This window comes from Vombatus ursinus, unplaced genomic scaffold (assembly GCF_900497805.2).
Source record: "Vombatus ursinus unplaced genomic scaffold, bare-nosed wombat genome assembly UNPS02011767.1, whole genome shotgun sequence".
NCBI classification, from domain to species: Eukaryota; Metazoa; Chordata; class Mammalia; order Diprotodontia; family Vombatidae; genus Vombatus; species Vombatus ursinus.
The window spans coordinates 19,005-43,916 of NW_020951545.1; the positions used below are offsets into that span (position 1 = coordinate 19,005).

General features: G+C 36.6%; 1 protein-coding gene across 3 annotated transcripts in view; it reads right to left on the reverse strand.

Moving 5' to 3' along the window:
- Nucleotides 1-24,912, reverse strand: part of NDUFAF6 (NADH:ubiquinone oxidoreductase complex assembly factor 6) — a 42,089-nt gene that overhangs the window by 11,431 nt on the left and 5,746 nt on the right. Inside the window, exons 2-5 of one of the 3 annotated variants that reach the window (XM_027856948.1) lie at nt 19,728-19,827; nt 11,236-11,358; nt 6,962-7,018; nt 949-1,051 (exon numbers count right to left, since the gene is read on the reverse strand). In XM_027856948.1, the coding sequence (XP_027712749.1) occupies nt 949-1,051; nt 6,962-7,018; nt 11,236-11,358; nt 19,728-19,827 (383 nt within the window). Of the gene's footprint in view, nt 1-948; nt 1,052-6,961; nt 7,019-11,235; nt 11,359-19,723; nt 19,828-24,912 lie in introns of those variants that run through there. The other 2 variants (XM_027856949.1, XM_027856950.1) reach the window with 2 other exon arrangements.

Genomic DNA, 24,912 nt, shown 5'->3' on the forward strand with positions numbered 1-24,912 from the left:
TCCTCAGATTACACTAAACCAAGAGCACATCTAGGATTTAATCACCTTTTAAGAACTCTATACCAATCTTTCCATTGTCTTCTTTTCAGTATAATTTCCATATGATCTCATTCTAAGGAATATGCTTTGCAAATAAACCATTCTGTTCTTTACTCTTCTCATTATTATAGTAAATGCCTCTGGGTGTGTTTTTAAGAGAAAACAGAATAAGAATTTTTATTACTCAGAGTGCCATAATGACATAGTTTTCTTTAAAAAATAATTATAAAACATTATCCTTGGCCTAAAGAACTTACTAATTATAATAAGAACTCACTAATCTGGAACATAAGATTAGAGAGAAAAAATCCTGCCTAAACTAATAAGAAAAAAAAAACTCTACAAAATGAAGAAATATTTTAAGAAATGCTCTTCTGTTACACATAAATACATATAAAAACATTATTAACAAGGCACAAAGAGGAGTATAAACCAAATCATGGGTCTCTGAAAAATCTTATAAAAATACTTGAGTGATTAAGTTGAGATGTAACATATTAGAGTAAACAGAGTCCAGATGACATGGATTCAACTCCTTCCTCTGACAGGTACAGATTTAACTTCTCCATGTGCTAGGCAACTATGGCTATAAGTTAGGAATGCGCTGTTGACTCACATTGATAAAAAATCAGTTTTTCCCCTCAAAAATAGATTAGTTACTAATCATTTTTAATGAGCAGATTGCTAACTACAAACAGAAATGATGATGCCAAAGCATTTTTACAAGTGCTTTAACATTTCTGGTCTTAAACTACTGAAAAGGCTATTCTAGTAATTTGTTCAGCAAACTTTTTTCTCCATAGATAATACTAAGACATATACTTTATTTCTAATCCTACTAGGATAAATTCTCAACTAGAATAAAACAGGTTTTATTGGAAGGAAATATCAAGTGGAAAGTGCACATACCCAATACTTCCAGCATCAAGTAAAGAAGGGAACTTTGTGTGTTTTCAGCATATGTTTCTAGTTCTTGGATGTTTCGATATGCTGTGTCATCCAAATTTTTTTCCTAGAGTCAAACCACAAATATAAACAAAGTTTGCTAAACCATCAGTATTTTGTTTTCACTCTAAGTAGTGAATATTTTTTTATTTTTGATAATGAGGTTGACGCACGCCTTGCCACAGCTAGCTCAGTGTTTGGGAGGCTCCAAAGGAAAGTATGGGAGAGAAGAGTATTAAACTGACTACCAAACTGAAGGTCTACAGAGCCACTGTGCTGACCTCATTGTTGTATGCCTGTGAAACCTGGACGGTATATCAGCGCCATGCCAGGAAACTGAACCACTTCTATTTGAATCGTCTTAAGAAGATTCTGATGATCACCTGGCAGGATAAAGTACCAGACACTAAGGTCCTTTCTTGAACTAAACTGCCAAGCATTCAAACTCTGCTTCAAAGAACACAACTCCAATGGGCAGGCCACGCTGTTCAAATGCAAAACATACTCTTGCCTGAAAGACTATTTTATGGAGAACTCACACAGGCAAGAGTTCACATGTTGGTCAGAAGAAGCAATACAAGGACACTCTCAAGGTCTCTCTTAAGAACTCTGGAATTGATTAGACACTGGCACGGGACCGGACAGCATGATGTGCCCTCATCAGAGAAAGTGCTGTGCTCTATGAGCAAAGCAGAATTGAAGTAACTCAAAAGAAACGTGAGATGTATAAATTTAGTGAACGCACCCCAAGTGTTCACATAGACTATTTGTGCCAGACCCGTGGTAGATCATTCCAAGCTTGTATTGGTCTGATCAGCCACAGTTGGACACAATGAAACTTGACTCTAGCATAGTGATGTCATTTTGGTCCTCTTTGAAAATGAAGGACAACAACCAAGTAGTGAACAACAAAGAATAAAAATCATATTTAACTCACAGCTCAGGAATAAAAAAAAAATGAGGACTTAAAGTTCCCTTCTAGTCAATATCATATATACTTGCCCTCAAAACAATACATGCACAATTACTTCAATGTACAAATCACCATGACAACACAGGGATTCATTTCTATTTCTTTCTAAAGATCAAGAGATGAAGGAGAGCACAAGTTTTAGGGTTTTTTTTTTTAAGACAGGGAGAGGAAAAGACGAAAGGGGAACCATAAACATATGAAGAGGAAAGAAACAGTTCTAAAAATGATACAAAAAACGTAAATGGTTATACTTAAAACAGTTATCTTGTTTAAAGAATACAACATATTTGGAAAACAGAAAAGAACAACCACTGGTAGCTTACAGTAAACACAACTAACTATACTACACATACACAGAAAATAAAAATATAGACTGAATAAAGCCAGCTCAACTAACATAAATAAGATAGAAGTGTGGGCCTTGTTAAGCTAAGTCAGTTAAGTTACTCAGTCAGCAAAAGAACAATTTACACAATAACAACACTGTAAAGAAAATGAACTTTGAAAGACTTAGTAACTCTGATCAATGAAATGAGAAACCACAATTCTGTAAGATGGATGATAGACCCAAGGTGTAGAATGAAACACATATTTTTGGACATGGACAATGTAGAAATTTGTTTTGCTTGACTATTCTTTATAGCTAGTTAGAAGTATTTTTAAATTTTTTTTAATGGAGATAGATAGTTGGGAGAAGGTCTTTAACAACATTAGGAGAGAAGGGCAGGGGAAGGGAAGAGAGAAACAGCACAGCTCTGAAAGTTACACGTTGAATTTCTTCTATGCTTAAAGAAAAAAAAAGAAGCTATATGTATGTTTTAAATGCAATCCTCTTTTTCATTTTTACTTTATATATGGAAACTATATGGCATTTTGTTATGTTCAGAATTTTTTAAAACAATTTAAATAACAAAAGTTACTTGGTTAGTATATGGCACTAATGAAGCCAAGGTTGCAGACCTAATCCCAGAGAAGGTCTAACACAAAAAATTCCTAAACCCTATCAACCATTTCACAAAATGCAAAACACAAAAGGACTAGGCAAAAACACATGGAAGATTCTGAACAACTTATTACCATATTTGGAAAAAATTTCCCTTGTGTCTAACTGACTCAGAGGATTGTATCTTCTAGTGCTGTTTTTACAAGAAAAGAATATGTTTCCCCAGTAGACATTTGGTAATCAGCAAAACAGACCTACTTGGAGACCATTACTGCTTAGGGGAACCACCAGCAGTAGGCCATAAGTTGTTTCTAAGCAAATACCTATGACTTAATAGTACCTATGACAATATAGGAAACATCAAATTAAGAAAAAATTTGAACTGGGTGTCAAAAAAAAATCTAAATCTGTTCTTGCCCCTAACAATGATTGTGACCCTGAGTGCTTATTTAATTGTACTTTACTTCAGTTTTTCTTATTATTCAAAAAGGGATAAAAATAACTGAGCAAAACCAATTTCATATAGGTATTCAAGAAATTTTTTATAAGATATATGTGATGTGCTCTGGGCTTCTCAGCAGAAAAGTATATTAATAAAGGCATCATTAGTAATTATTGGAATATTAAAATATGAGTTAACGGAAAATTACAATTACTTCAAGAATCATATTCTTGCTTTCATAATTTCTCAAGCAAAGCCATCTTTTTCGATGTAAAAATTGTTTCTTCAATTAGCTATGTTTTACTTTAAGAAAACTGGATCCACAAAAAACTAGGTCTCCAGAAGTGAGATTCAACAAGCATTTACTGAACACCTACTATGAGCAGGCCACTAAGAATACAAAGGCAAAAACAAAAAATAGTCCTTGACCTCAAGGAAATTTGTTTTCATTTAAATTGAAGACTGCCTTTAAATTGCAAGTCATCCCCATAACATTTTAAATAATTCAATTTACAACATTATTTTTAGTTATGATAAATCAAAAATTACATTTATACAAAATTTTCAGGTATTAAGAAAAACATATTCAAAGTCATACATGTAGGCAGAGATTATTTCCTGATAGCCAACTGTTAATCTGGCATAGAGTTGGGTAACAAACAGTTGCTTTGTCAGCAGCCTGAAAATCTTGAAAAAGAGGAAAAAGTTCAAGATAATATTTTATATAGAATAAGTTTTATATGTAGGGCACACAACTGTAATCAAGTTTTGATCATTTCTTTTCTTTTCTTTTCTTTTTGGCTAGGCAATGGGGTTAAGTGACTTGCCCAGGGTCACACAGCTAGTAAGTGTCAAGTATCTGAGGTCTGATTTGAACTCAGGTCCTCCTGACTCTAAGGCTGGAGCTCTATCCATTGTACCACCAAGCTGTCTCCTTGATCATTTCTAGTTGGTAGATTTGTCTTCTTCCTTTAATTGTTCAGCTCGGCAATATGTTTAGGAATGTTTAGCAACACTTTTTAGAGAAAGTTAATAATCCATCTTTACCCTTTGATTGGATTGATTTTTCAGGGACAAGCATCAAATACACAACAAAAAAGAAGAATAGACAAAATCTTTTCTTTCTTTTTTTTTTTTTTTAGGCAATTGGGGTTAAGTGACTTGCCTAGGGTCACTAGCTACTAAGTGTCAAGTGTTTGGTCTGAGGCCGAATTTGAACTCAGGTCCTCCTGACTTGAGGGTCAGTGCTCTATCTACTGCACCACCTAGCTGCCCCCGACAAAATCTTTTCAATCCTTCTTTTGAACCAGGAAGAACTGGTCCTAGGGTCTGTCACTAGAGGTCCCAGAAAAAAAATTATTTAAGTGGCAGTTTCTAAGACCCTAATTTCAGTTGAATTTAATACTCACTTGTTAAACAGCTACTTTGTGCAAATACCTGTTCTAGAGGTAGGGATAAGTCATAAATGATAAAGACCCTGTACTCAAGAAACCTTCATTCTTCTGAAGAGATATAATATGTAAAAAGACAAGCAAAAACAAGATAATCTAAACAGGGAGATTGAACACAAACAACTAGTTAAGAAAAGGCTTCCCATAGGAGCCAGTACCAGTACTAACCCCTGAAGAAAGCTAATGATACAAAGAGGCAGGGATGAGGAGACAGGGCATTCCAGCACCAGAGGACAGGCTGTGCAAATGCATGAAGGCAAAAGATGGAATGTTATACGAAAGGAGGAATACCAAGTTCAGGGAACAGCAAGGAATCCAGTCTGACTGGGACCCAGTGAAGAAAAGAGAGTAATACATATAGTAAGGCTAGAAAAGGATGCTGGACTACACTATGAAGGGATTTAAATGTCAAGCACAAAAGTTTCATATTTATCCTAGAGACAATGGGAAGTCACTGAAGGTTCTTGAGCTGGGGACATAATCAGATGCACTTTTTTTTTCAGTTTAACATTCATCTTATTAACAACATTTTCACTAGATGCTACATAAATGCATAATCTACATAAAACAAAAACAAGTTTCATGGGCACAACAGTTAAAAACAACATGGTGGAAGCAAGATAGCAATCACTGGAAACAACCCGGGGCAAAGAGTTTTCACTGCATTCTAAAACAGTGTCTGCAAAAGCTATGATGAGGAGAGATTATCCAGCATGATGAAGCCAGGAAATTTGCACTGACTGCAATCAGATATACTTTAAAGATTATTTTGACAACCATGTGAAGGACAGATTGAAAAGGAAATAACTGTTTCGGCAGAGAGATGATCAATCAAAAGGCAATAGTCAAGGTGAGGGGTGATGAGTACCTGAATCAGAGTAACAGAAAGGATAGATATAAGCAATGACACAGTGGCAGAATCAATGAGACATGGCAAATACCATACATGAGAGAAGAGGTAAAGTAAATAATTGGGGACCTTAATACTAATAAATGGAAGGACAGGGGTACCCACAACAGAAAGAGAGAAGTTTTGAGGAAGGAGGAAGTTTAAGGCAAAAGAAAATAAGTACCATTTGAATACATTGAGTGTGAGAAGCAATGAGATATTCAGGTAGAGCTGTCCAGACAGCAATTGATGATGTGAAAATGGGAGAATGGTAATGTGAGCTCAGAAAAGAGATGGAGACTAGATATATGAATCTGGGAATCATCCACATAGAGATGATATTGAACCAATGGAAGCTGATGAGATCACCAAGAAAGTATGTAGACAGAGGAAAAGATGAAGACCCAGTCTACCCAAGGTTAGGAGCAGAATGTGGAAGATAATCCAGTGAAGGAAGGTCAGACAAACAGAAGAAAAGTCAAGAGAAAGCAGTGTCATGAAAGCCACAGGAGAAGAGTATCTAGAAGGAGCAAATGGTCAGTACTATCAAACACTGCAAGGGGATAAGAAAAATCAAGCCTATGAAACTGCTATATGCTATTACATACATGAAAACAGACTGTTTTATTTCTGGCTCACAATCCTTCACTTTCAACTGTGCATAAAGTTAGGAAATGTTATACCTGAAAAATTAAATTTTTTTAGATTTGGTGATAGAGGACTATTCTGTATGTTGAATCTGTTACTAGTGCTACAACTATATAGATCTTGCATACTGAACCTCTTACAAGTGCTACAACTGAATATTTGTGAATGGATTTTTTTTTTCAGATAAAACTCAATTTAATTTAGTTTTTATTAGCACAATTGCAAAAAAAGGAGACTGATGAGAAAACCCAGACAACAACGAATCAGAAAATTTAGATGTTTTAGCCTAAACTAGAGCAATTTGGAATCAGAAATGAACCTAAACCCAGTTCCACTGACTCAGTAGAGATGGGACTCCATTAACTGTGACTGTTAAACTGCTGCATCTGTGCTTCTATTATATTACTGGATTACAGGCTAGTAATGGAAGATGGAACATGATTATGTATAATAAAACAGTGAGGGAGTTAAGGATGATAGTTCTCTTCAAGTCCATATAGACTGAACTCTCCCCAAAAACCCAATTTACATAGATATTGATGGAGTTTTTTCCCCATGAGATTTTTTTTTTAACAGAAGCATTACCTTTATGATTAGAAAAGAAATTAAGATTGTGGCATTTTCAACTTACTCTTTCATCAATGATTTTCATAAGCCATCTTTTAGTTAAATTATGTCTCTTGACTGCCTAAAAAAAGAGAAACATTTTAAAAATCCTGACAAATTAAAAAACTTGTGAAAATCTGCATGAAACAAATCCAACAAAAACAGTGATTAAGGGAGCAACATTTGCAACAGTACATTATTAAAGAAACAGCAGTGCTAGAAAAGACAACAGGGAAGAAGAAAATGTCAATGGAAAATATTTCAAAGCATTTCCAAGTGAAGAATTTTGCTAGTACTTTTCCACTAACTGGCTGCTTCCCTGAACTATTTAATAATTTAAATGGTTCAATTACTATTAAAATCCCCCCAAAAAACAGCTTTTTTATTTACCTGATGCACCCTGGCTTCACTATAGCTGGTATTTTAAGGCTATCCTGTTATTAAGTACTTCACTTCTAAAATAATACAGATGGTCTCTGAAGAAAAAACTATTTCCTTAAAAATGAAAATAGCACATCCTAAAGAACCAAAAGAAAAATATGAATTATCTATCACTTCATTTTACCTATACAAAGGAGTTTAAGTATTTCCTAGTCATAGACTATTTTAATAACTAATCCCTTTTCAAATTACCCCTCTTCTAAATGTACTATAGTCCTTCTTTCCAAACTTGATCTATCCTTACTGTGGTCTATATGGCTGTCATGGAAGTCAATGTCTCACTGATGCATTCTCATAGTGATTAAGAGAATAGATAAAGCTAAGGCCCTTAGAGCACTCTTTTCTTCATTTAAGGCTCTTAACACTTATAAGTTAATATTTTTCCATAGCCAAGAATAAATTTTAAAAACTAGATCACAGACCTCTTATTTAAAATAGTCTGATCATGATATATGCTAAGGAGACGTGTATGTTGTGAGACAGGTCCCATGCAGCTGGCTCAAACCTGCAGGGAATTGTAGTGCACAGCCTACTGGGGCCCAGCAGTTACAAGGACCCTTGGATTATAAGTATCATTTCAAGAGCTCCCACTCTAATCCTACTGCGACAGGAAGAAGAAACCTTTCTAAATGGGTTCAGCTCCTACTGGTCTGGGATTCATTAGCCTGACTCCAAGTTATAATAGCTTTGTTTTCATTTGAAGGAAGTAAACAATAAATATTTTTTAAAAACAAATTTAGAATATAGCAATTACAAATAACCGGGAAATTATAGAAAGAGAAATAAAAACCCTGACTATGCACAATTACCTAAACTGGAAATTTAAATTTTTACACAAAATACCTCCAAAATACATTCAATAGGGGAATCCCTATATGGAATACATATAGCAATTACGTTATAATTGTTGTTCTATTCCTACTTCTCTTATACTATCACCATCACATTTGACTTCTATAATGTTTTACAGTTTATAGAACACTTTCACAAATAGTTCCTCATCTTTACAACCACCCTGTGAGACAGGTAGGGCAAAAATCTTCCCTATTTTATAGATGAGAAAACTAAGGCCAAGTAATTAAGTGACTTGTCCAAGATTACAGCTAGAAAAGTGTCAGGGTGTGGATTAGATACCAGATCTTCTGACTTCTAGTCCCTAACTGTTTCAACTACAAGGAAGAAATTAAACAATGACAGGAGCAAACTCTGGTAACTGGACAATACATCTTCACTGCTTCTATGCTACACTTTCAAAAAGAACCTGACATTCTATTAAGGAATAATGAAAAGGTTTGGAACAGCTACAAATGAGAATATGTAAAGTGTACCTAGGCAGTACAACTACCCTGAATGCCAACAATTTCTTCCAGATACTCAGAATAACCTTCAAAATTAGTCACATTGCAAAACTGAAGAAACAAGCACGATCACAGTTTAAGTTGCTTTAAAGAGAACTTGATAAGCTGGCAACTATAAATTGATACAAAAAGTAACATTTTATTTTCTATTTCAGATACATCTTCTAGCTTTCTAAGAAAGGCAGATACAAGAATGATTCACCTCCTAAAGCAAATACTCATCTCCACCGTATTTTCAGAAAAACTGACAAAAGCTAGAATATCCTGTGCAGTAGCCTAAGCATGAGCTAACAAGTATAAGGAGTCTGCTACAGCTTGAAGGGTCAGTGCTCTATTGGGAACTGATTCCAGGGGTGGGGAACCTGCGGCCTCGAGGCCACATGTGGCCTTCCAGGTCCTCAGATGCAGCCTTTTGACCAAGTCCAGGTTTTACAGAACAAATCCTTTTATTAAGGGGGTTTGTTCTGTGAAGTTTGGATTCAGTCAAAGGGCCACACTTGAGGACCTAGAGAGTCACATGTGGCCTTGGGGCCACAGGTTCCCTACTCCTGGGTTAGGCTGAGTTTCTTAGGAGATAAATAGAGGGATGAACAACTAATCTAATACCTACAGTTTCCTATCCATTTTTTTCTTCTCAGTTCCCGAGTGTGGGAAGACCTAGTTTCCCACTCCTTAGTGGGAAATCAGAACTATGGCTTGCCCTTGACGGTGACTAGACCTAAGAAAATTTGTGCCAACATTGCTTCGGTTGTAGAACATACATCTAGCTCTGATTACACTTTAGTTATAACATTAGAGGTAAGCAATACAAGTCATTGGCATTTCCTTTCTCTTTACATAGCATGGAAAGGTACTCAACTAGGGGTTCTTGTGTATTAAATGTGGTGTACAAGGAGGTGCTGCTAGCAGTAGATAGAGCACTGGGTCTGGAGTCAAATAGATCAGAAAGACCAGAGTTCAAGTGTGACCTCAGACACTTACTAGCTGTGTGACCCTGGGCAAGTCATTTAACCCCAACTGCCTATTAAAAAAAAAAAAGAAAAGAAAAAAGAAAAAAAGGAAATAGTAAACCACTCTAGTAACTTTGCCAAGAAAACACCATGGACAAGTCCACGAGGTCGCAAAGAAATAGGGGATCACAAAGAATTAGACACTACTGAACAGCAACAACAACATGGAGATGCTCAATGCAGAAATGTTCAAGAGGTCAGTAATGAACACAAAGAGATATTAGGTTATTAACAGAACCTGAATCCAAGGGTTTCCTTTGTATGATACCTAGAATTTATCTTTAAATAGACAGTTTTTATTAACTGTGTAAAGCGGCTCCCGTCTCAAACCCATGATGAAAGCAAATTAGTCCTATATCACAAATAACTAGCACATCTTTCAACATAGCAAAATCAAGGATGGGATTAAAAAGCTTATAAAAGGTGATGATGAACAGTGGGAAAAATGCTTCCCAGGGTTTAAACTCTACAACCAAGCAACTGCAGAGTCACAAAATTTTAGAGTTGAAAGGGACCTCAGGGGCCATCTAGTACAACTCTTACTTTTAAAAGAATCCCCAAAACAACTCACCTAACTAGTAGTCATCTAGCCTCTGTCTGAAGACCTTCAATGGAGAAGGACCCTAGTGCCTCCCAAGGAAGCTCATTCAACTTCTGGATAACTTTTATGGGATTTAAAAAAAATAATAATAATATACATAAATTTGCTCCTTTGCAACTTCCATTAATGTTCCAACCTTTGCCTCTAGGGTCAAGCAGAACAAACATAATCTCCTTTTATATGACAGCCTTTCAAGTACTCAGAGACAGCTATCCCAAACCTTCTCTTCTTCAGATTTCACATGCCCAGTTCCTTCAACTGACTTCAGAGGGCATGTCCTCCTGGACTCAACCTTTCCCACTCCACTGGGAACTCAACCTTTCTCACTCTCCACCAACCTGGACCACAATCCTTCAATAACTTATTTCATCTACTAAGTATGACTTCTAACAGCTGTTATGCCCCAAAATTTTATCACCCTGCAGTCAACCTGGTGATGAGCCTCTCTGAACTTAGCCAGTCTAGTCCTCAAACCACAGACACAGTTCATCACTAGAACTATACCTGAAGTTGTTCTGGCTTGGTAAGACCTTCCAGATTAGCACAGACTTCAAGAACCCAACATTCCCTTCATACCATGATAAACTGAGGAAGCACTTGGAAGACAGCTCTGTGATTGATTTGTGATGGCTTAAAAAAAATAATAACCCAGCTCTGTGTTAATATTCCTTGTAGTGAGAAGTATAACAAGAGCAGCAGATTTATGTTTCAGCTAATTTCAGGTTGTCATATAGTGGATGATTTGAAGTCCCTTTGCCACAGTTAAGAGATCTCAAGCTAACAATTGCCTAAAAATTTAATTTATAATAAAGGACTATGAAATAACACATAGAAGTCTCTAATATCTTCTTCCAGACAACACTAAAAGAAACAAGAATTTTTTTTTCACCTTCCATAGTTCAATGGCTACTGGCTGATGAGGTGGATTACCAGAATATATATCTTCTACAGCTTTCTTCCAAAACTGCATTCGCATTTGGCCAATAGTTTTCTGAGAGACTGAGTCTTTAACCTATGAAAAGAGTTTAAAACTTCAATAAATGCACTGTTTATACATATATGTAAGTATGCAATTGTGGAGGTAATCAGATAATGATCCAGGTCAAAATTAGGATTGCTTATATACATCTGTTTCTGATTTCACCTAAAACTCATATCAGTTAAATTTTTATCACTTATTAGTAATCTAGAGCCCTTGGCTTCAGATTATTTTGTTTTCTATCAGAAAAATCACTTAAGTCTATATTTTATAATTGAGACAATGGGGAGGAAACATGCATTTACCACCTACTGGTAAATGCATTTTGAAGTCTAAGTAACAGCCCTAAGGAATGGTACCTGATGCTCTCCAGTAAACTGTATTCCTCAGAACTGTTAGCCTCATTGCATCCAGGGCCCTAGAAAAGAACCTAGGCCACATGTAAGAGAATGCTAGACTCTGTCCTCCTGCCTTAACTGATTAGAGCAACAACTGTGGTAGATAATTTAAGCAAAATTACTATTCAGGAAAATCAGATGGGAACCTATTCAACTGACAGTTTGGTGCAGTCCTCAGGTTATGTGAATATATACCAAGACGCCAATAATCAAATGTGTCTGAGGACTGAATATGAAGCCCAGAGATTTATTTATGAACCTGTAAATATGGGCCCATCAATTGGGGAATGACTAAACAAGATATGGCAAATGAATGTGATAGAATACTACTGTGCTGTAAGAAATGACAAAGGAGAAGGTTTCAGAAAAGCCTGGGGAAGACTTGCATGAACTAATACAAAGAGAAATGAGCAAAACCAGGAGAACAATTAGAAGAACAAGTGATGCTTACTGTCTCAGGGAGGGAGGAAGTGAGGGAAAGAGACAATTTGGAACTCAAAAAAAAAGTTAAAAATTTTCTTTACATGTAATTGGGGAAAAAAAGAACAACAACTGAGCAGAACAGGAGAATAATAGCAATGTTGTGAAGATAACTTTGAATGACTTAGTAACTCTGATAAAACACAATGATCAACAACTATTCCAAAGGATTCAGGATTGAAGACAGACTCAGAATACAAAATGAAGTATGTTTTTTTCTCTTCCTTTCTTTTTTTTTGATATGGCTAAAGGCATTTGTCTTGTATAACTATACATATTTGCAATACCTTTTGTTTTTCTTGCCTTCTCAATGGGTGCAAAGGTAAGACAGAAGTGATAGAATTCAGAATTGAAAATAAAATAAAACTGAATTAAAAATTAAAAACAAAAAGAGAAGAAACCAAGCATTTAAATGTGGGATGACTGAGTATTTTAAATGTCTTAATGGGAGGAAATAGGGATCTCCCAAGAACAAATGATTGGTCTCTCTCCCTATGACCTCATTAGTTCCTATGGGTTTAATTTATCTCTATTCAGATGACTTGAAGATTTAGTTTCCATTTCTAGTCTCTCTCTTGAAATGGAGTCCCATATCACCAACTGCTTATTTTACATTTCAAACTGGATGTACTATAGGCATCTCAAATTCAATGTCTAAAACAGAACTTTTCTTTCCCCCTGAATTTATCTATCGCTTCCTTCATCCAAATTTCCCCATTACTGTCAAGGGTACTATCATCTTTCAAGGCACCCTTGGTGTCATCCTCATCTTCTTCTCCTTTGCCCCACAAATCTAATCAGTTGCCAAACAATTTCATTTCTACTTCCACAACTTCTCTTACCTCCATCTACTTCTCTCCACTCACACATCCACCATATTAATTCAGGCCCCAATCACCTCTGGCCTGGACTGCTCTAATAGCCTCCTAATAGGTCTCTCTGTCCTGAGTCTCCCCTTTCTCCAATCTAGCCTCCACATAGTTACCAAAGTGATTTTCTAAGTGCAGATCTGACCATATCACTCATAGCTCAATAAACTCTAGCAGCTCTCTATTAACTTTAAAATCAAAAGCAAACTGTTGTTTGGCATTCAATGCCAACAACCTTGCTCCCACCAATGTTTACAGACTTCTTATACATTACTCCCCTTCATGTACTCTTTGATCTAGAAAAATCGGCCTTTTTCTTCCTCAACCACAACACTATCTTCCATCTCATTGACTTTTCACTGGCTATCCAAAACATCTGGAATCCATTCCATCCTCACCTCTATATCTCCCATAAGTATTTTATATTTATTTGGTATGTTTATGTTACTTGCCAGATAAGTTGTAATCTCCTTAAAGGTAGGGACTGTTTCATTTTTGTCTTTGTACCACCAGCATCAAGCACAATGCCTGGCACAAAGCAGGCACTTAATAAATACTTATAGACTGATGGCCGAGACAGTTGAAAATAGAAAGCGAGATTTCTAGCAAGAATAGCCTAAGAGATACTGGCTGAATGTGTCAGGTGGGTAGTTATTCAGGAAGAAATATGGACAGAAACCAAATGGATGCCCAAAAGAAAAGGACAATAGAGGGAGGGGAAGGGAACAAGCATTTCTATAACATCTACTATGTGCCAGGCACTGGGCTAAGCACTTTACTAATATTATCTCTTATTTGATCCTCACAACAACCCTGGGAGGTAGGTGCTATTATTATCCACATTATTTTACAGTTGAGGAAACAGAGGCAAAGAAAAGTTAACAAATTTGCCCAGGGTCATACAGCTAGTAACTGTCTGAGGCTGGATTTGAACTCAGGTCTTCCTGATTCTAGGTCTAGCAATCTATCCACTGTGTCACATAGCTGCCTCAGATAATCCTCTGTAGTTCAAGCAGGGACTAAAGCAAATGGTTCAGTCTTGAACTGGAGGGTGATTGCAAGATAGTGAGGAATAGCATTTCAAGGAGTTGGGCCTATTAAGGAAGGGCCTGTCAATTAAATAATAATGATTAAAGAGGGCCTAAAGAAGACTCTTTAATGGTTTAAACCCATAACACCATATCTGTAATTTATCAGTTATCCATAGCTTGTTTCTACAAATCCTCTTACACTGTAATAGTTCTGTTATAGACTTTAACACACTGTGTGCTGGACTAAAGCTGCAAAGTAAATGTTAGAAAAATAAAAAGCCGTCCAAGGCAGAGAACCTACCCCTTCACTTTATGTCTTTGAGTTGCAACAACGAAACCTTATCTGAACTAAGCAGCAACAAGAAGGGGAAACCAGCTGGGCAATCCTGCAATCTATTTTGGGTACAACTCATCCCTTGGTTGTAGCAGATTAAGTCTTCCTATCAGATCAAGTCTTCCTATCAGATCTTAAGAATCCAAAAGTCTAGTCAGTACGGTTTCATCTCTGCCTCTGGCACCAATGGGACATTGGAGGGACAACCTAAGAATTGTATTCCTGAACATCTGTCCCCCAGATATCCCTAGCTTTTCTAATCTACATCCATTTCTAATGCTAGAGTGACTATAAACTTTGTGGGAATAGAAAAAAGAGGACAAGAAGGGCTAGGACACATTCTGAGGAATGTAAAGGATGATATTTTAAAATAAATGGCAAGTTCTAAGACTGAAGTACTACAGACAGGGCATGGTCAAAGAAAAATTTAAGTAATACTTTAGTGTATAAAAACAAAATTCTCCCCAAATTGCTTATTCCAGGTCAGAGTCTACTCAGCACCTGAATAAAACAAAGATCCCATTTTTCATAAATTCAAAGATACTATCAGCAAATAATTAACATTTGGCATTATGTGTCATTTAAAACTGGAAAAAAAAACCTAACCCTACTCATTTCAATTGCTTAGGACAAGGGCTAATATACTTAAATGCAAAAAAAAACTGCCTATAAACGATAACTTCCCTTCCAATATAATGTCTCCTCACTATGGTGTAATGTTAAATGGTAATTTGCTGCATCTTGGTAGGTAGGTTGCTCTCCCTATAGCTTCCCATTTTTCACTGTTTCTTTACATCAGTCAATACAGCCTCACTGTCAGGGATGCACAGGATAAAGTTCAACTGAATTAATAATCCTGGTTAAAACAGCAAAGTAGTTATTGGCATGTTAAAAAAAATCCTGCATACCCATATATATGACAGTAGCAAAAGCTTTTTACCACACAATCTGGGGAACAACCACAAAAGAACATCACAGGATAAAAACAGGTCTTTAGCTAAGCTCATTTTATTGTATTCTTTCTTACTCTCAAATGATTTCTCAGCACTATTCCCAAGATGAAAGATGTGTGGTGTAGTGGATACAGGCTTTACCTTAGAGCCAGGAAAACTTGGCTTCAAATCTTACCTCAGACACATACCAGCTGTGTGATCCTGGGCAAGTATGTGGAATTCTCTACACTATAAAGCACAGAATGAGCATTTAGTATTAGCAGAGGAAGCTTCTTGATCAGAAGCTCCAGAAACTGCTAAAATCACAGGTCCGGGGGGGGGGGGGGAGAAATCCCAGGTCATGTGATTGACAAGTAGATCCCAGATAGAAACTTGCTAGGCTACAAATCATTTATTTCTGAAACATCTCTATCAACCACTAGTAACATTGTCTTTGCTAAACTGAATGATCAGAAATAAATTAGCAGCTAGGTGATGCAGAGAACAGAGCACAGGCCTGGAGTCAGGAAGACCTGAGCGCAAATCCAACCTCAGACTATTACTCACTGTATGTCCCAGGGCAAGTCACTTAACTTCTGTTTGCCTCACTTTCCTCATCTGTAAAACAGGAATAATACCACCTACCTTCCAGGATTATTGTGAGAATCAAATGAGATAATAACTGTAAAGTGTTTAGCACAGCGCCTGGCACATAGAAAATACTATAAAAATGTTAGATATTATCCTTGTGATTATTATTATTGTTGTGACACCTAAGAAATGTTCATTAGTAACTTTTATAATTGTAACAATTTACTGGCAAAACACATCATTTGGGGGAATAAACAAATACTGATAAAGTGACTTTTGGCTTTCATCATTGGGCTCATTAGCTTTCTAGTCTATCTTTCTTTCATATTTAACTCGAATGAATATCTTTACAAGTAATGAAAACTGATTTATCTCCCCTTTAGTTCACACCAGGTTAGGAAATAAGCACCAAGCAATTCCTAAACCAAACTTTAAACTGGTTTACTATCTTGGAATTATTGCTGGTTTATATGAAAAGTGAATTGAAGAACTAAAATTATCATCTAGATTATTCAATTCTCTAACCTTAGGCAAAATTAAATCCAATAAGTACTTGAGCACCTATCATGTACTTGGACCCAGCACTGTTAAGTATTCTGGGAATTACAAACATACATGCATATAGCTAAGTAAAATTAAGGCTGTATGGCCTAGGAGAGAAAGTGAGGGACCTGGAATGGGGAAATCTCACTTCTTTGAAACTTTCTGTGTGACTTTGTGACTTTCTGTGTGACTCCATATTCAAAGCCCTTCACAACCTTGGCCCATTCCACCTTTCCTGTCTTCTTATACTTTACTCCCTGACATGTATCCTTTGATCGGTAACACTGGCCTCCTGGCTATTCCATGAACAATACTCCATCTCACAGCTATAGGAACTTTCTCTGACTGTCCCCCACTGCTGGAATGCTCTCTCTCCTCAACTCTGCCTACTAAATTCCCTAGCTTCCTGTAAGTCCCAACTAAAATCCCTTCTTATACTGAAAGGCTTCCCCAACCCCTCTTAATTCTAGTACCTTTCTTCTGTTAATTACTTCCTGTTCTCTGTATATATTTGTTAGAAAGTTGTCTCTCATGATAAATGTTGGAGAAGATGTGGGAAAATTAGAACACTAATGCACTGTTGGTGGAGTTGTGAAATGATCCAACCATGTTGGAGAGCAACTTGGAACTATGCCCAAAGGGCAATAAAAATGTGCATTACCCTTTGACCCAGCAATAGCACTTCTAAGGCTATATCCCAAAGAGATCATAAAAATGGGAAAAGGACCCACATGCATAAAAATATTTATAGCAGCTCTTTCTGTGGTGCCAAAGAATTGAAAATTGAGGGGATGCCCATCAATTGGGGAATGGCTGAACAAGTTGTGTTATATGAATGTAATGGAATACTACTGTGCTATAAGAAATGATCGGGGGGGCAGCTAGGTGGCGCAGTGGATACAGCACTGGCCCTGAAGTCAGGAGGACCTGAGTTCAAATCCGGCCTCAGACCAAACATTTGACACTTACTAGCTGTGTGACCCTGGGCAAGTCACTTAACCCCAACTGCCTTTAAAAAAAAAATGATCAGCAGGCAGACTTCAGAAAAACCTGGAAAGACTTGTATGGACTGATGCTGAGTGAAGTGAACAGAACCAGAAGAATGTTGTACACAGTAACAGCCATGTTGTGTGATGACTGACTTTGATAGACTTAGCCCTTCTCAGCAATGCAAGGATCTAAGACGTCTTCAAAAGTCTCATGATGGAAAATTCTATCCATATCCAAAAAAAGAACTATGGAGTTTGAATGCAGATCAAAGCATACTATTTGTCATTTTTTTCTTCTGTTTTGTTTTTTTCCTCTTTCTTGTGGTTCTTCCTATTAGTTCTAATTTTTCCTTACAACATGACTAATGTGAAAACTAAAAAAAGAAAAAAGTTGTCTCCCTCCACTCAACTGTAAGCTCCCTGAGGCTTGTCTTTTGCTTTTCTTGTATCCCTAGCACTTGGCATAATATCTGGCACATAGTAGGTGCTTAAATGTTGACTAACTGATTGACCATGGAAGTCACTTAAGTTTCCTAAGCCTCAAGCAACTCTGAAAGTCCTGTAGTTATAGACATGTAATAGCAATTAAATGACAGATGCCAGATAGATGAGACACAGGAGCAGCTTCATGTAGTGGAAAGAGCACAAGACCTGAAGTCAGAGGACATAGGTTACAATCCTTCCTCTGCTACTTACTACCTATGTGACAGCCTTTCTAGGCTTCTCACAATCTAGCAGAGAAACCAAGACTTATAAATATGAAACTGATAATAATTTATTCAACAGAAATTTATTGGGTCCCTAATATCTACAAGGTGCAGTGAATGTTATAAAATCAGAGTGCTATGAAACATCCTCAAAGAGCTTACAACAGAATTAGATATGTAATAATAAGAACCAAAACATGATTAATTGGTAAAATTAAGCTGACACTGATAATAAATAATAAGTATTCTAAGTGTTCAAAAAAGAAAAATTAATGTTAGCTAGTGAGGTCACAAGAGGCTTTAAAATTGTGCTGTAAGAAATAACAAAGGGGATGGTTTCAGAAAAATCTGGGAAGACTTATATAAGCAGAAGTAGGAGAACATTGTACATAGTAACAGTAATATTGTAACAATAATCAACTGTGAACTTAGCTACTCTAATCAATAACAATAATACACAACAATTTCAAAAGATTCATGAGGAAAAATACTACCCACCTCCAGAGGGAAAATGGGTGAATTCTGAGCACAGAATAAAGTATGTATTTTTTCACTTCATTTTTCTTGCTTTTACAACATGGCTAAAATGGAAATATATTTTATATGACTTTCTATGTATAATGGCTGTTGTATTTCTTGCCTTCTCAATAGATGAAGGAGGGAGAGAATTTGGAATTGAAAATAAAAATAAAAATAAAAAAAAATAAAAATACTTTTAAAAAAAGGAGCAACTTTAATAGAAATAAACCAACCTAGGCTTTGAAGAACTGACATAATTTGAATAGGCATAAAAGAAAAAGGACAGCATTCTAGATATGGAAAATATCATGGAAAAATACAGAAAGAGTAATGTTATATGGCCTGAATTATCTATCTAGATCAACGGTAGCAAACTCAAACAGAAATGAAAGCCACTAAATGAAACATAAGGATCCCTGTAGGCTGCTTTAAAAAGTAATATTATTTATTTTTTATATTTTTATTTATTTTGTTAAATATTTCCCAATTACATTTCATCTGGGCTGCACTATGGGCTGCTGGCCTGCATGTCTGACAACTCTGATGTAGAGAATGGCCTCCAATGTTCCCTTTACATGCAGAGATACAACCTTAACTGAGATAATAAGTTTGAAAGTGCTTTGGAAAGTCAAAAGTGCTACATAAATAAAAGGGACTAATTATGCAATTGTTTCATAAAACTCAACAATTACATATTAATTTCTTATTATACAAACAATAGACAAGTAGACCATAGTATCTCTATGGTTTTTCTATTATTTCTTTTTCACCTTTTAACCTTTGAAAAAATATCTAAAAGCCCCAAATTGGAATGCGCAGAACTGGAAGTTTACCAATTAAAATTTGAGATGGGTTCTTAAAATTAACTTTACTTCTATATTTAGCATCTAAATAATTTATAACTATTAATTATTTAATACATAACTAATTTTCTTTACTATACAGACTTTAACCTCAAACATAAACATTAACATTTTCAGCTAACTATTTTAATTATTTTAATACCAGCCTGAGCCAGTTCCACATTGAAGGCTCTCAATGCAAAAGCAGAGCTTCGGGCTTCTGCAGGCAGTAACAGGCAACATAAATATCCTTCATAGTCTCGTTTCCTACAAACAAACAAAAACAAACAAAAAGTTATTAGTTGCTTTTTGAATTCTATATAAAAATAAATTCAGCCTGTTAATTTATAAACAGCAAACTTCCAATTTTGAATAGGTTTGAAGGTCAAGATCAGCATGGAAAAAGTTTTATTTATTAATTCAGACACAAATTAGGTATCTTACAATCCTTTTTAAAAAACTGCTGTACTGAAGTTTCTTATTTTACTTCCTCTCAAGGCCAAATACAGAGAAACTGTACCATAGGATACTTTCTGAGGGGATGTGGCCAACTTTGCAAAACATTAAGAAAAAATTGTCAGGAGAATAGTACAAGTGTTTTTTGGTTTTGTTTTTAATAGCCAGATACTTTACAATTTAAAAAATACATAATCCTGAAAAATGATGAGGCCTATTTTTTTAAAAAATGGCAGCTGGGTGGTACAGTGGATAGAGTGCTGGCCCTGGATTCAGAAAGACTCATCTTCTTGAGTTCAAATCTGGCCTCAAGACACTTACTAGCTGTGTGACCCTGGCTAAGTCACTTAACCCTGTGTGCCTCACTTTCCTCATCTGTAAAATGAGCTAGAGAAGGAAATGGCAAATCACTCCAATATCTTTGCCAAGAAAACCCCAAATAGGGTCACAAAGAGCTGAACATGACTGAAGAGCAACTAAACAACAAAGTTTTAAAAATAATAAACTACTGGGGCAGCTAGGTGGCGCAGTGGATAGAGCACTGGCCCTGAAGTCAGGAGGACTTGAGTTCAAATCCAGCCTCAGATCAAACACTTGACACTTACTAGCTGTGTGACCCTGGGCAAGTCACTTAACCCCAACTGCCTAAGCAAAAAAAAGAAAAAAAAAGAAAAAGAAAATAATAAACTACTCAACATATATTGATTTGTCTTAACAATACAGTATGTACAATTTAAAATCTTTCAGAACTACTTTTGCTTTAAGTAGTCAAAGAGATACAGATACAGAAATCAAATTACAAAAATAATATGCTACAGTGTTCTTTCCATTATATTTTTATCATTTAAAGCAATTTATACACTACGAGTTTTTTTTTTTAATTTCAGGAAAAAAAAACATGATGCAATATTCTATGGACTTGGGGGTGGGGGTTAAGTAATCTTTGTCCAATTCTGAAATCTTCTTTTGGAATTACGACTTAAACAAAAAGTTTTCATTGACAGTATTTTTACCACCACATCTCAAACAAGGGATCTAAAACAGCCATGTGGTTTCTGCCACTAGGGGGCACTTGGAAATTAAAAACCAAAATAAGTCAAGTAAAATACATCAAAATGTTATACAGGTAAGAATTGGGCCAGCTGTTTTTCTCTTGGGGAATCTACCTTGCTATCAGTTCCAAAAATATTTCTGGGTTGTTTCCTAAAATAAAGAGTTTTATCTGATCACAACTATCTAAACCAAAATAATATTTATACTTCATAAGGTACAGAGTGTGAATCCTTCCAAAGATGTACAGCATTTGACTGAAGATCAAGTGGTCTCTGCTTCAAATCTAGTAACCATCTTCGGCTACCTCAATTTTTAGTCACTCAAATTACTCTAGGAATTTCAATCCCCTTCTCTTCTCAATCTCATCCCAGCAAACCTGCTGGGTGACCAAAGACAGAAACAAGTGGCTGCCCCCAGCCTCCATTAAGGCTTCCCTTAACCATTCAAAGCTAACTGAATGAAATTTCTGGCAAATTCCAACTTCTCCATGCCATGTTAAAGTTGCCTCTGCTCCTCTTCTCCTGGAGCCAACGTTGCCTTGATCTGCTGGTCTATTCTTTCAATATGAGCTCTAGAGATCCCAGTCCATCTCAAAAGCTCAAAGATGCCCAGATGTTCCCATCCATCCTTATGTAATAAGGATAGAGTGCACTCCTATGGAACATTCTTGAACTTGACCTGGGATCTTAACCACTTTTAGTGACACAGGCTTAGTGCTAAAAGACTCTGTGATGACATGGCAATTCTGTGACAACAGTTGGGAGGGGGCTTTGTCAAAGAGGACTGGCCACTGAACCAGGAAGAATCATCCACTCAGAAAACTTTAAAGGAGTGACAAGATCCCCTCTCTATCTCTTCTCTCCATAAAGTGTGGCATGAAACTTTCTCTGGGACTTCTTAGGAGGAGGGAAGGTGGGAAATGTAGTTGTAATGGCTGCCTGCATATGGCAAAGAGTATACTCTGCTTAGCTCCAGGTTAATGGTTTTACTCTACCTTCACTACTTTTTTTTTTTAAAGCTTTACTTAAACCCATCACTCCTTCAGACTAACATCTACATTTCATTTTCTTATCACAACCAAACTCCTAGAAATTGTCATCTATGCTCTTTGCCTTTCTTTACTTCCTCTCCTCCGACTTAATTCTCAAACCCTTGAATTCTGGCTTTGGATCTCACCTCTCAAGAAAATTATCTCAACAATGTTAGCAACAATCTTAACTGCTCCATCCTTCTTAACCTCTCCATACCATGTGACCCTTCTGATTATTCCCTCCTTCTACCAGAGGTGAAGGATCTGGGGCCTCGAGGCTGCAGGTTCCCCACCCCTCGGACACTCTCTTCTCTCTTGGCTTTCATGAAGCTACTCTCTCCTGTCCCTCCTTCTACTTGTCAGAACTTCTCAATCTTTCCTGGTAGATCATCATTCCGGTCTCATCTCCTAACGACAGGTGTCCCTCAGAGCTCTGTCTTGGGTTATTCTTCTCTTTTCTTTCTACACCCTCTTGTTGCTGCCAGCTCCCATGTGCTCAATTATCATCTATATATCGAGTCCTAGCCTCTCTCTTAAGCTTAATTCTCACATCACTGGCTACCTCCTGGATATCTCATAGGCATCTCAAACTCAACATATCCAAAAAGAACTCTAGGTCTTCTTCTGTAAAACCCATCCCTTCCTCCAAACTTGACTATTTCTGTTAAAGGTATCATGCTATTTCTACTCTTGAAAGTTCTCAACCTCCTTTCCCTCTCCCTTCACTCCAATATTCAATGATATGACAAGTCTTGTTGATTCCACCTCACAACATCTCTGATTAGTTCTCTTCCCTCTACTTATGTTGCCACTACCTTAATTTAGGCTGTCATCACATATGATCTAGACAGCATGGCAGAGTGAAAATAGTGATACACAGTCAGGAAAACCTGGGTTTGGGTACCATCCCAGACATACTAGTTATGTGACCACTTGGCAAGCTGCTTAACCCTTCTTGGGCTCAGTTTTCCTCATCTGTAAAATGAAGAGACTCAATAACCTCCAAGATCCATTCCAGTTCAAATCTATGATTCTATGATCTACAATCCTGTGACTATTAAAGCAGTCTCCTAATTGGACTCCTGGCTTCCAGCATCTCCCTTCCTTATCCTCCACACAGCTGCAAAAATAACTTCTTAAAAGCACAAATCCACTACGTCAGTCTCTTGATGAAGGATAAAATACAATTCCTTAGCTTGGAATTTAGAATCTGGCTCCAGCTTACTTTTCTAGTCTTATTTTACAACACTTCCCCTTCACATACTCTTGTCTCAAACTGGACATCTGCAGTTTTCTGAACTTGGAATTATATTTCCCACCTCTGTCCCTTTTCACAGGCATTCACATCCATTCCTGGAAAGCACTTCCTCCTCTGAGAAACTCTAAATTTCCTCAAAGCTCAGCTCACGTGCAATGTCTGAGATAAAGCTTTTTCTGATTCCTATAATTATTAGTACTTTCTCCCTCCTCAAATTATCAGGGAAATATTTACCTATTTTAGGTCATATTCCACCTGCCTAGTTCCAGTGGCATTACAAACTCCTTGATGGCTGAGTACCTCCCCCATCCCTGCTGGCCCTGGAATCTGGAAGACTCATCTTCATGAGTTCAAATCTGGCCTCAGACACTTTCTAGCTGTGTGACCCTGGGCAAGTCACTTAACCCTGTTTGCCTCAGTTTCCTCATCTATAAAATGAGCTGGAGAAGGAGATGGCAAACCACTCTAGTATTTTTGTCAAGAAAATCCTGAAAGGGGTCATGAAAAGGACATGACTAAAAAAAAGACTGAACAGCAAATAAGTATCACCTCAGTCTACCTTTCTGTTTATGTTTACAGCCAATCTGATTCCAATATGTATTGGGAATACAAAGATAAAAAATGTAATTTTAATTTACATAGAGGGGTGGAGGGAAGGAGTAAGTCAGTATATATATATAGGAGGCACTTATTAAATGCTTGTTGAATTAAAATGAATTATCCTAGAGGCAAAAGGTTGTCACTGAAGTTTACTTAGTAGGGGAGTGAAATGGTCAGATCTATGCTTTATGAATGTCAATTTGACAGCTGGGAAAAGAAGCAGAGAGACAGATTAGAAGGCTATTGCAGTAGTTCAACTGAAAGAAAATGATGGCCCGCACTAGAGTGGTAGCTGTGTGAATATAGAGGGGGAAAAAAAACTTACGATAGCCTGTACAAGTAGAACCAACAAGATTTAGTGATAGTCATAACTATAAGGTTGTGAAACTGGGTGAAATAGAGAAATTATCAAGAGAGGTGTGTTTAGGAGGAAAGATAATGAATTTTATTTTAAACATCATATTTGAGAGACCTATGGAACATCTAAATGGAGTTATCCAGCAGCCAGGTGGTAATGAAGAACAGGAACACAAGACAGAATTAAAGACTATATACTGGCTTAGAAGTCACTTGCATGGAGATGGCCATTGAATTACAAGAGCAGATACCAATTAACAAGCATGTATTAAATATCTATTACCTTCCAAGCACTGGGATTACAGAAACAAGTGAAACAATGTCTATCTTCAAGAAGCTTATGTTCTATGGTAATTACACTCTATGGCACAGAAAAACATATACACATGTATGCATACACAAAAGGTGCAGGATGAGTTCTGGGGTGCAAAAATGTATGACAGGTAAAATATGGATGATGAAGTAACAAAGGAGATTAAGAAGTGATCAGACAGGTAGAGAAGCAATGTTTTGAAAATCAAGAGAAAATAACGTCCAGGAAGACTGTGAAACGTTGCATAGTGATCAAGAAGGTTGAGGAATAAGAAAAGCAATTAAG